The sequence below is a fragment of the Lactuca serriola genome, chromosome 2 (assembly GCF_051521515.1).
Source record: "Lactuca serriola cultivar US96UC23 chromosome 2, Lser_US96UC23_V15, whole genome shotgun sequence".
In the NCBI taxonomy this organism is placed as follows: Eukaryota; Viridiplantae; Streptophyta; class Magnoliopsida; order Asterales; family Asteraceae; genus Lactuca; species Lactuca serriola.
Window position 1 is genome coordinate 7,764,600 of NC_136409.1, and position 13,781 is coordinate 7,778,380.

The following is a 13,781-nucleotide window of genomic DNA, read 5'->3' on the forward strand; positions in this document are numbered from 1 at the left end:
ACCAAAGACTTGTTTTGTTGTTGCGGTAGTAGATGTTATTATGAAAACTTATGAGTTCACACTGAAGAGTTGATACCAAAGTAAAGAAGGATGACACGAAGAGTAGACTGCATTGTGTCTTTTGTATACTGAAGTGTCAGAAAAGTAATGTTCACCTTTTCTGACATTGAGTGTTTGTTGAGTTATCAGTCCAAGCGTGGCAAGCATGGCCACCTGACTTGGAATATTTTACTGTTTATCACGTACTAGGTTTTTCAATAAATAGATGATCATGGCAATCGATCTAATAGCATCACTTCCAAACTTCCATTGTATTACACATTATTGAATACAAGTCTTCATTATCTTCATTTCTTGCTTAATTTGTTCATCACTTAATAAGTTGTGTTTGAATGCAAACCTTGTTACGATTCAACTAAGTATTATTACTTGCTTATTTTTATTGATTAATCTTGCTTCTATATTTATCTCGTTATCATTCCGCATATTTCTTTATTGTTGAGCTTATCAACGATTCGTTGAGATTAACTTACATTTCCGCAAATTAATCCTCAAGTTCTTCTCTCAACGCATAGTTCCTTTCTAAATATTGATGTCGCCTTTCTCAAACTTTAACATGTTCGATCAACACAAAAATTTTGTTTTAGATCTACCGAAAAATCATCCCAATACAACAAATTCAACTTTGCATTGTATTAGTCATCTATTGATTAGTACGCAACATGCTTCAAAGAACAAACGTGTCTTGATAATATAATTGTTGGCGACAACCAGATTAATATCTCCCTCATAAGTATGATGTTGACATCCAAAAAAGTCTTAAATTAACACCCTCTTCTTGGTTAACTCGTCATTATATTCATATTTAAAGGAATGTATTGTTGGTGTATATGATAAACATGTTGGTTTCTAGAATCACAAATGAAGCTAAATTTATTGTAGGATTGTGTACATCACTTTCCAAACACGATATTTCGTCATTTTGTCTAGGTTTCTATAAAATTCAAACTATAGGGATAATTCCTACAAGGAAAAACTTCAAATTGGGGCACAAAAATAAAGTTGTGAAAACTAGATGAGAGAGAGAGAGAGAGGGAGAGTGTGTGTGTGTGTGTGTGTGTGTTTGAATTCTTATATATGCTAAAAGTTTAAGTTAACGAGTATAAAAACTCATTACAACCAAAAATATATAAGGATGGCAATTAAGGGAAGTTGTTGGAAGTCATATGAATATACATGTCAAAACTAAATCAAATGTTTTGTCAATTCAAGGCTAAAACGAGCAGCCTAAAAGGCAATGTGAGCTATCTTCTTTTTATCAAGTACACTTCAGAAATCCCATTTTTCATTGCAATTCCTCTTCACAAAATCAATTTCAGGTCGGTGTGTTACCCTACATCTCGCGAATGCGAACCTTTCAACCCCGTCAGGGGCGTTGGCCACATACCTCTAGGACCCTACAAGGGGATGTAGTCCCCTTGATCCCCACCATTTTGGTTATGTCACACCAACTAGTCTTATAAGTTTGTACTTTGCACCTTCTAACTTGTGTAGAATCAATGTTTGAACTCCATTGGCAATCTTGCAAATTCTATTACACTAAAACGACTTGGTGACATTAAAATCACCAATAAGTACACCCTAGTCGGTAGCACATTCTTGTTCAATTTTATACTTGTTGCCTTCATTGCCATTACCACCATCACCATGTTAACACCGTTCTACTTCAAGAAATTACCCTCCTATTGATTTAGGAGCTGCATAGCTTCCTCCTTTTGTGATTCAACATTTTAATTTTATGCATCATAAGCTCTATCCCTATCTCATTAAGCATAAAATGTTGGATCAAAAAATGAGGAAACTTCAATCTCTTGACTTGTCTGCCAAAGATGCAAAAATGTTAGACTTTACAATGGCAAAAATGTTGAAAGTTGCAAATTTGACCAACTACATAAACTAAAACTTATAACATAAATCAACCATCTTTAAAGTAAAAAGTATCATATTATAATTAATAGATCGGTTACATTTTTAATCAGTTTAGGACCGAGTCGAATTTCTATTTAGATTTAATTTAAACCGGCTCAGTTCAAATTTTTGACTATTTGCCCATTTATGAACTTGCTAAAAAGAAAACAGTTAATCTAAAAGTACATGATTAGGGAACAAACTCAAAGCGATTAAATTAAACCTAACTCCACTACAACAATCAGGTTCATTAATTAGGAATGTCAGATATCCATATTTACTATTTCGACCAAATTCATAAACTAATAATCTGGTGATTCTCATGAGCATGATACAATGCCTACAACAGAAGCCAAACTTAATATCTGAGCCCTTGATATGGCCTTAGAAGCATTTTCGGTGGACAACGGAGGGTCCAGATTCATCATAATCTCCCTTTGTTATATGTTGATTTTGTGGGAACACAACCTTCGCAAGTATAGCACCTCCTACCCATGCGGAATACATGGATAAATTCTCTGGCATGTATTCTGGGGCCTACAATAAAAAAAATTATTATATTAGAATAAGAAAAAGAAAAAATATATATATATAATCATGTATAATGTATATGCGAAAGTCCTTTTTGGCCATTTTATATATTACTTTATTAAATAATTGAAATTTGCCAAACACTGAGGACACTTTTTATTAATACGGATTTGTTTAATATGACATGATTAGTTTTGACTTCAAGCGCCAACTTAATATTACATAAAAATGTTCATTCTATAAGAAGGTTCTATTCTTTATTTTTATTTTTTTTAATAAAAATGGAAAATAGAAGAAGCATGTGGGACGGTGTAATAGTATTACTCTATTTGGTGGGGCCATGTAAAAGGTATTTCTTTCAAACCAAGGTGATTAAAAAATGAAAAAAGATAAAGATAAAAATGTTATTATCATGGTCAAAGATTTGGTAATATAACATGATTATTTAAGGGTCAACTGTAATTAAGGTCTAGGGATAAGATCGTTGCAATTGAGGGTATAAGATTTACTTTTTTAACATATATATATTATATTTATTTCAAATAGTCAAATAAACATTTTAATTTTTTTTTTACAAAAACAGATAACTCAATACGATGGAATCTTAAAATGTAATTATGATAAGGAAAAATATGTTTGGTGGATAAAATAAAGAAAAATAATTTAACTGAAGTTACGAATTTAAAAAGAAATGTAGTATTACTGAAGATTATATAAATATAAGTAATTTATAATTATGATATATACCTTTACTAAAGAAGGACGAATGGAAGATGAGCAAAGACTAGCTTCCCTCTGGAACCTATCTTCAAATCCTAGAAGCCAACAATCGAATGTAATTCAGTAAAAGATTAAAAAAAAAAATAGTAACTTGGTAAAAAAAAAAAAATAGAGAAAAAAGGATTTTTTTTTTTTTTTTTTAAATTTACCTGTCATGGAAACTGTTCCACCACAGAGAACAGTGTTCTCCAACAGCTGGCGATGATTTTCAGATGAAACAGTTGAAATAATGCGAACAAGCTGCTCAACAAGCCCATGGGCTTCTAAGCCCAATATAGATGGTTGGAATAATGCTTCTCCTACTGTAAACCTTTCTCTTTTAATTGAAATCACCTGAAACCCAAATATATTATTACACAAAAAATAAATAAATACAGTGATTAGATAATTAAGGCTTACGTAGTTTTTTCCCATACTTTTGAACCTTAAATCTCTAATTTTCTAGAAGCTTCTAGAAGATTATCGTCATAGAAAGTTATATAGATCACAAATTACATTTTCTTACTCGAGTAAGTTACAATTTTGGTCCCTGAGTATAGCTGTTTTTTTTCAATTTTGATCCAAAAAGGTTCACTTACAATTTTGGTCCTTAGAATTTTGAAATGTTTTTGGTCCCTCTTCAAAGTAAAATGACTATATTTTTAGGACCAAAGTTGCACAATTTTGTGAGAAACCAAAAATAATCATTTTACTTGGAAAAGGGACCAAAAACGTAAACTTTATAAAAACCTCAAATAATCTTATTTGAAACTATATATACATTTTTTATTGAGTAAATTACACGAATGGTCCCTATGGTTTGGGGTAATTTGCATGTTTGGTCCCTAAGTTATTTTTTTAACTCAAAAGGTCCCTAATGTTTGTTTTTGTTACGCATTTGGTCCCTACTGTTTGTTTTTGTTACACACTTGGTCCTTGTCTTACCTACAAAGACTATTATTTAAATAGGGAAAAATGGTGGGGTAGATAAGGTAAGGTGAGGGGGTGGGGTTTGGGGTTTGTTTTTTTAAATAAATAGAAAAATTAAAGTCTTTTTAGGTAAGACATGGATCAACCGCATAACAAAAATAAATAGTAGGGACCTTGCGAGTTAAAAAAATAAGTTGGGGACCAAACGCACAAATTACCCTAAGCCATAGGGACCATTCGTGTAATTTACTTTTTTTTATTTGTGTAAATAAAAATTCTACTTTTTTTTGTAAAATACTGCAAGTAGAGTAAAATTGTCCATTGTGTCCTTTTATATGATTTTAATTTGTCGTCCAACTTATCAGCTTTTGACAAAATGTGGAGTAAAATTTAATTTTTTTTTTTTCGTTAGAATCACAAAAAGGGATGAAAAGTGAAAAGCTGACCTGGCCATCAGGCAAAGTATGTTGTTCTTCTTGGCATGATTGCAGTGTGTTTTCATAAGCAAGATCATCTTCAGCACAAGATGCATATTGTTCTTTCAATTTCTCAACTTCTGATGTATCAAGTTTTATCAGTGGATTTGACTTTGCAAGCTCTTGTGCAAACAGATTTGTCAAATCACTCCCTCCAATTTCTAATCTTCTAGAAGCTACATGTTGAACTGCACCTTCAATTACTGGAGCAATATCTGAAACAAAAAAAAAAATCACCAAACTAAAACTATAACTTCATAAAAAAGATAGTTTCTTAAATATATCATCCAGACGATGTTTGTCTGGATAAAATGATGTCTACATAAAGATTGTATTCTTTTTTGACTTAATGAACTGTCTGAATCTGAGTAAATGATAATATTAATAATAATTTAAACTCCACATCATAGTTAAGAATCGTCCTGATTGATTGGATAAATTTCAGCTTTACCAAATACATTGAGCTAAGAAGGTTTTGCATTAATTTTGATCTTTTTCAGTTTTAAAATTTGATTATCAACGATATTTTTTGTTTGCTGAAAACTATGTAAATAAAAGTTGAATCTTTTATAATGGCATGTCAACGATATTTTTTGAATCGACTTATCAACAAAACCTTTTTTGTTTTTCTAAATTTTTAAAGAGCTTACGTATTAAATATTATTATAAAAACATACTGTTAAAACTTAAAATAATATTTTACTTTAGTAAAATGATTTTGGAAAAAGGGCAAATATGTAAGAGATTAGTCTCTGAATACATTAAGCCTGGTTCTTTGATGTAACCCATTAAGTCATTCTGTCTAGATTAAGTCAAAAGATAGTTATCCAAATTAAGTGCTAAATTTGTTAAGCTTATTAAGTCAAAAGGAAACAGCCCATAAACTATGCTTATATTTTCAGTTTGAAGATACAATAAATACCTATTTTTCCATGACCAATATCAACAGTGCACCCTGAAATGCGCCCAACTGCATAAAGTGATAACACTGCTTGTTCTGAAGCATAAAAGCCTGAGATGTTAAATGTTTCAAACATCAACTGCACCAATTGTTCTCTAACAGCCTGTAAAATGAGCATAAATTGATTGAATTTGCAAACAAAATAAGTGCATATCAAAGGATTTTAACATATGTATTGAAGAAATCAATAAACCTTGGGAGTTAAAAGTGGATCAGCAAATAAAATTGGTCCTTCATTACCAATTTCCCACCCTAAGCCATTGTAAAGAACATGGTGAAGTAGATCCTCCATAGCATCCCAATCTTTTATAAAACCTCGAACAACTGGATCAACATTGTTGGCTTGTAATGATGGAGAATCAGGCATGGATCCATCTTCATTCATGATTTTCATTTGAGTTGGAATAATCTGAAACAAGTTTAAATCCATATCCCTCTTAAACATATGCTAAGATTGATTGCCAAATACAACAAATACCATAAATGTAAAACATAAAATGTGTACCATGGAAGGAGCTTGATCTGGAATTGCAACACCTGCTTTCAAAAGCTTAGAACCAGCATCAATCACCACTGCCTCCATTAGGTCTTTTGTTAATCTGAAGGGGAAGATAAAAAGTAAAATGATGACAAAGTTAATGAACCTACAAGCATCTTTTTGTAGAATACAGATGTAGTTTTCTCAAATTTGACTACTTTCACTTGTCTTCCCTTCCGATTAGTTGTGAATTGTGATAACAGTTGCTCAATTGAATCAACATGATAAAGAATTAAAGCTAACTCTTCATGTTCATTAAGTTTTTGTTAACAGGTTTTGGAGACTCCATGACTAATATATGCATATAATACTTGGTACAAAATTGGAGTTCTAAAACCTCAAAATCCATGCTACCAAACATTCCCCGACTCCTTTACTAAAATCAAACTCATCCTGAGTAGCATCACCCTAACTAACATAAAAATGTTGGATAAAAACTAAATAATCACACCGGATTGCAGATTTCATACGGGAAAAGATTTCAAATTTTCGAATTCTAAACCTAATTTTGGTTCTTTACAATATAAAGCTTCACCACAAACACTATTCATAATCGAACCTAGGGAGCAACATGTTACGAAAAATCTTAACAAAAAACTACAACACCACCAGCAACAACAAAATTATACAAAATATGGGAAGAAAGTAAGCCACGGAGGGATCGAAACTGAACCTGAGCAGCACAATGTACAAACAGAAGTAAGGAGAAAGGAAAGATATTGATGAAGCCGGAGATATAAAGCGACTCAGGTTGCTCCACCGTTGCGACGGCGTAAGCTGAAGGTCCACGGACGAGAGAAGAACGGAGAGGACGAAGAATGGCTAGGCAGTCGACAATCGACACCAGTAACAGATTCAATTTTCAAGAAACCTTCGCATGAAGTTATTGGGCCCAGCTTGTTGGACACCCAACTGGATTGTCTTTGTAAATTGTAAGTAAACCCGGCCCGATTTAACTATCAAAAGCTGAAAAACTGGATCTCTCAAAAACAAGTCCGAACCAATTTACAAGTTATGGATAATGTCATTTTAGCTCCATTAATTTTAGATTTTGGTTTAAAAGACTTTTATATGTTTCTTTTGGTAGCTTAAAGACATAAATTTTATATTTACATGTTAAAAAATGATAATAACTTATGATAGCCTATTCTATTGATATATGGTGGTTTTGATAAGAAAAAAAAAAAAAGGTAAAATCCAACTCATATCATCAAAGGCCAAACTAGCGTTTCTTTTCTCTCTGAATCTCAATCAAAGTTTCTACGTTTCACTCAATCATTCGGCTTTGTTACAACTCACACTTGATATTTGTATATATCTCTATCATATCAGCCATCAATATATGTTTTTGTGCATCTTTGTTCAGATCATAGCTACCAACAACATATCGGATAAACAGTGACTACAAAAATTATGAGTGGAAAGATCCAATCAAGAAGATAGAGAGCTCAACTAATAGGCATGTCACGTCTTCCAAGAAGATGAATGGATTGTTCAAGAAGGCAAGGGAACTTACAGTGTTGTACAATGCTAAAGTCTCAATTACCATGGTGTCTTGTACTTAGATAAGCTTTATGAGTACATAAGTTCCTTAACAATATACTTAGAGTTTTTTCTTAGTTTAGAAGGATTGGAGGAGTATAAATATTGATGTCGGATTGAAACATGAAAAGGGAAATTGTAAAATTGTAAATCATTGAAAACATAAAGAATCAAATCATCACACATATTTAGAGCTCGTAAAACACAAAGTAGATCAAAATCAATATTCAGTAATAAATTAAGAAATGTATGTAGGTAGTTAAAAGAAACCTATGAAAACCATATGTGGTAGCTTTTGCCAAAAGAAATTTCTTTGACGGGAGTACTCATCCAAACTGAATCTCTTTGCAATATGATCTCAAATTTCAATTTGAAGTGAAGAAATATGTATTGTAGTGATTCATATGTGTTTCTAGTCCCTAAAATGCAGATGATATTGACGATTTCTAAAATAGACAAATTACTCTTCCCCATTGTTCTCTCTACAAGGGATAAGTCACGTAGATACTCAAATAGACTTAGGTGGATACAACGAAGATAGTGGCAGGAAGGTGCATGTTACAGAAAAGAGATGGTGGTCGTTAACAAGGGAGTAAATAGCAGTGGAGGTGTTGTTCAACATATGGGTTATGATTAATTTTCATTTTTATTTTAATCTAAGAAAAAGTATTATTTAACATAAAATCCAAGTAGACATCATCTAAGCACCACACTTTGAGTGTAACACCTTGTTTCGAATCGTTTCATAATTTGGGGTCGTGGCCCGAAGATCAGTTATCATAAGGCTTCGAGCCTTGGGGAAAGAGATATTTAGACCCCTTTGGATGTGGGTAACGTAGATTAGGTGATCCTAGAGTTAGTGTAATGTCCCAACTGTCGGGTATCATTATTATTCAATTTAGACTTCATGTTTTAAGGCCTACTCGACGAGATGATGCTATGACTCGTCGAGTAGCAGCGGGATGGGACACGTCATTTAATGATTTAACTCGGCGAGTCGGGAAGGGGACTCGACGAGTAGGAGTTGGCAGGGAAAACCCTAAATTCCAGGGTTTTGCACCCTATATATTGGACCATTAGCGCCTCCCACTGTTTTTTATCCCCCCTTGAGAGTCAGAAACCCTAATTTTCGTGTGTGTGAGCCTTATGAGTGTTTTGGAGCTTTGGAAAGTGATTTAGTGAAGGAAATTTATAGATCAAGAGGCTAGCATCAAGGAAATTTATGTGGATCCAGAGTCTACTTCAGTTTGGGCACATTTTGGAGGTAACCAGCTGATTACCTTGATCTCTTTCCTCCTATAATCTCTCTTGTGTAAAGTTTAGGGTTTCTTTAGCTTATTTATGAAGGGATTATTGTGTGGGAGCTAGATCTGAAGTTGAAACTTCAGATTTGAACCTCCCTTGGGTCCTAAGTTCATAAAGTTGCGAGTATTGCCATGAAAGAACCCTTCCTTATGAGTAAAGCTTCATTTCAAGCTTGGATTCGGATTTTGAGGCACGCAAATATGTAAAAGTAGCAACTTTACGTTGCTAATGCACTCTAGGGACCTAGATCTACTGTTTGGAACGGAGGAATAGTTCAGAATCGCTTGATCATGGGAGTATTTGTATAAACTCGGCGAGTCTGGGAGATGACTCGATGAGTCGAGTAGGGTTTTTGACCAAATTGATCCCGCGTGGACTCGGCGAGTCTAGGAGATGACTCAACGAGTCAGTTTGGGTTTCCAAGCATTGGGCCGTGTATTGACTCGGCGAGTTGAGTCAAGTAACTCTTGAATCTGTAGGGACTCGATGAAGGTAAAGTTGCACTCAGCAAATAGGTCAACATGGACTGTTGACCATTGACCACTGACTTTGACTTTGACTAGGAAGTGTCTTATGCCTTTAAAGAGCATTTTGGTAATTTAAGTAATTATTGAGTGGACCACTTATGGGTATAGGCGAGGTGGTGGAAGCTATATCTGGAGGTGTGGACAGTATTATTCTGAGTTACTAGCGAGGTGAATTATCCTCACTATGTCAATAGGGTCTAAGGCACCAAGGCCGGCCCTTTAGGTTGTTATTCTAATTATAGTATGTTGTATGTGGTTATGATCTGTTAGATCGGTATCAGGATAGACAGGATGTTGTTATGCTTTATGATCCGTTAGGATTGGTATGTTAGTGACCTGGTTAGGTCGGTATTCTGGTTATAAGTTATTGCTATGATAGATGATCCGTGAGATAGTTATATCCGATACACACACACACACACACACACACACATATATATATATATATATATATATATATATATGTGTGTGTGTGTGTGCTAGTATATGTTATTTATGTGCACATGGTTATTTGTTTGATGGTTGGGTTGAGTCGGTCCTGCTTTGTGCTGAAGGCCAACATACCCGACGAGCGGTCCAGATAGATTGTGGGCCCTGCATGACGGTCTAGTCATACCGAAGGCTCAGGATAGATCCAGATAGACTGTAGGCCTTGCAAGGCGGTCCAGTCAAGCTGGAGGTCCAGTATACATGTTGTTGTTATCTGTTATTGATATGGTATTATCGGTGTAGTATTGGTATTTTGGGGGTAACTGACTAAGCTCTCAGGCTTACAGTTTCAGTTTATTGTTTCAGGTACATCAGAAGATCGTGGCAAGGCAAATGTGTGACTGTACCGCTCCGCATCTTTATGATTTTGTTTATGGGACACTCTGATGAATAATATTTTGAAAACAATTTGTATAATACTATTTGGTTTTTAATGGATGAAAAAGTTTAAAATTTGGCTTAAATTTTTGGATGTTACTGTTAGGTTGGTGCTTTGGAGCCCAATGGTATAACCGTAAAGTGATAGTTCGGGCCTTTTATGAATTTCATATTTATGTTTGGAAAGTTTTACGGAAAAGGAGAGTTGATAGGGTTGTAGAGATTCTCATTACCTTTCCGTGGATATAAGGATCGTCGAAATCAGAGTTAAAACGAAGAAGTTATGCCCGTTAGAAGTTAGGACGATTTTGGGTTAAGCCATGTACGCTGGGAGTACGGGGAAGTACATTGGGCGTACATGATCAGTATCCAAACCCTATTTTCATGGTTTGAGCCCTATTTAAGCTCCCTAACTTCCATAAACACATTCCATTCTCAGCCTCCACCTCTCCAATACCCTCCCTTGAAACCCTAACCTTAGTTTAAGCCTTGTGAGCAAACAGAAGGTGTTTTTAAGTGCTTTAGAGTGTTCGTGGTGCATCTTGGAGAAGAAGGAGCTCATTAGAGAAGTGTTGGTTAGATTGGAGCTTGTAGATCCAGACTTTTCTCACCTTGATCTTTCTTCTAGAGGTATAAAGCTTCAATCTTTATGATGCATTTGTTAGATCTAGCTAGTTTTGAAACGTCCCAAAAATTTCAACCAATTAAAAGCTTTTCAAAACAACCCATTCACTAATAAAAGTGTTTACAAGAGCATTGTTTCCAAACATTATTTAAAAATCAGTTTCTCCCAAGATCAACGACATAAAATCAGGACGTGTACGATCACACATTTGCCTTGCCACAGTCCTCTGAAGTACCTGAAACCATAAACCAAAATTGTAAGCACGAATATTAGTAAGTTACCCAAAAATACCACCACATAAACATAACAAATAACATATATAACAACATGTTGGGTCCAATCAACCATCGGGTTGGAATACCCCAGGCTCAATCAACCTCCAGATCCAATCATCCTTGGGATGGAATACCCTATGTTGGAATGCCAATACACTATGTGTACATACAACAGATTAACATATAATCAGTCAACAGACAATCAAGCAGATCTACAGATCACTAAGCATAGCATCATCCTATATATCAGGATACCAATCAAACATATCACTACAGCACGATAACATACTATCACATAACATGATATATAACCCAATGGGTCGGCCTTGGTGCCTTCGACCCGCAAGCACATTGAGGAAAACTCACCTCTCGATCTAATCAATAGTTGATGAGGTCCCAACTCCGAATCTCATCTCTAACCATCAACTATCCATCCAAATGACCAATTCTCAAACAAAACCCAAAATACCCCTTGGTTAAACTTGGTCAAAATTAGGCAAAGTCAAAATTCCAAAAAGTCAACTGACTCAATCCAGCTGAATAAGCCCAACGTACGTGTTGGTTGACCAGGCACGAGCATGTTGACTATGTACATATAAAGTACACCGTGTACACCCAGCGTACACAGCTAGCTGCCAACCCAACTCATTAAGAGCTTAATCCTTAAGCACTTAGGCATGCATTCCAGATCCAAGCCCAAAATGATGTTCCTGACCATAAAGTTTCCAACTTTATGGTCTTGCATGTCCATTAAGTAATTAATGTCCAAAACCCTATGTTTTTAACCCATTAAGACCATCTAACACATGCACGGGTTACATAAACACTCAAGATCATACTTTTATGGTTCATAATAGCTCCATAATGGATAAAATTTCCAACTTCATCCATTAGAATAGTCCAAACAAACAAGATCTAGTCTTTATGTCTCAAAGGGACCCAAAAAAGTGCATCTTTTCAACTTAATCCATTAAGCCCAAGTCTCTAATCTTCAAATCTGACTCAAAATGATGTTTGGATGGATAAAGTTTCCAACTTTATTCATAACAAGGTCATAACTTTCAAGATCTAAACTTTATGCATTTAAAGTGACCAAAAGCTCATAACACTCAAAACTAGCTAGATCTAACAATATCATCATCAAGATTCAAACTTTATACCTCTAAAAGAAAGATCAAGGTGAACAAAGTCTGGATCTACAATCTCTAATGCAACCCACACTTTTTCCATGAGTTCCTTCTTCTCCAAGTTGCACCAAGAACACTCCAAAGCACTTAAAAACACCTTCTTTTTGCTCTCAAGGCTCAATCTAGGGTTATGGTTTCAAGAGAGGGTGTTAGAGAGGTGAATGCTGAAAATGGAGTGGGTTTTGGGAAGTTAAGGAGCTTAAATAGGGCTCAAACCACGAAAATAGGGTTTGGGCACTGATCGTGTATGCCCCGCTTACTCAAATTACGCCCATCGTACTCAGGCATACTCAGTACACCCACCGTACTCAATTTATGTCCAACGTACGCTATTGACCCAAAAATCGCCCTAACTTCAAACGACCATAACTTCTTCGTTCCAACTCCATTTTTGATGTTCTTTATATCCACACAAAGGTATTGAAGAGATCTACAATATTATCTAAATATCTTGGATTAAAAACTTATCGAATGAAAATCCATATTTCATGCAAGAACCCGACCTATGACTTTTCCCTTTCTACCCTTCAGCCCAAAACACAATTCAAGGGTAAAAATCTCTTAACTAACATTACCTCCTTCCACAAGGACTAAACTTTGACTCCATAAGGCCCAAAGCATTACACAATTGACTTCTGGCCCACGACCCAAAATGGTAAGAAACAAGATGTTACAAATTTCCCCCACTTAAATTAGATTTTGTCCTCGAATTTTGTCTTGGTTACGATTTCTAAAACAACACCAACATATTCTATAAACTCCCTTTAACCATTTCGAAATCAAGGCATCTTCTAAATAAAACTCGAGAGACCACTCGGAATCCCCCAACTGCCAACAAGCAACCCAATAACTTGAAAAGCTCAAACGTAACAATTTTCTTTCTCTCCCTAACTACATGACCGAGTTTCCAGAGAAAACCACACAAATAACGGACTATCATGGATGCAAACACCGAATCAATTCTATCAATATGCTTCCTGAGACTGAGAACCCACCAACTCTAAATTTTAGAACCCCATAATCTAGGACTGACATTCATCCATTCATTGAATCCACTCCTTGCCTTGAGTATGATCACTACCAAAAACGCGGAAAAATAGCTCAAACACACATCAATCGCCGATTTACATCAATTCCAAATCCATAAGATGTACCATAAACCTTTAATAAACCCTTGAATCCCTGTCACGCCATTTCTAACCACTCCTCCTATGAGAAAAGATGAGAAATCCAAGAATTTTCACATTTGCCTCCAACCCTTATCAACTCAGGTGTACCCCCACCTGGCAA

General features: G+C 35.0%; 1 protein-coding gene across 1 annotated transcript; it reads right to left on the reverse strand.

Moving 5' to 3' along the window:
• Nucleotides 1–2,158: 2,158 nt before the first annotated feature.
• ARP7 (actin-related protein 7) lies at nucleotides 2,159–7,006 on the reverse strand. Its single transcript, XM_079023635.1, has 8 exons — nucleotides 6,837–7,006; nucleotides 6,131–6,224; nucleotides 5,819–6,034; nucleotides 5,587–5,728; nucleotides 4,635–4,879; nucleotides 3,429–3,612; nucleotides 3,247–3,314; nucleotides 2,159–2,505 (listed from the first exon to the last, which is right to left on the reverse strand). Exons 2-8 carry the CDS (start codon nucleotides 6,206–6,208, stop codon nucleotides 2,353–2,355), a joined length of 1,086 nt encoding a protein of 361 aa, XP_078879761.1. The 5' UTR covers nucleotides 6,209–6,224; nucleotides 6,837–7,006; the 3' UTR covers nucleotides 2,159–2,352.
• Nucleotides 7,007–13,781: the final 6,775 nt, after the last annotated feature.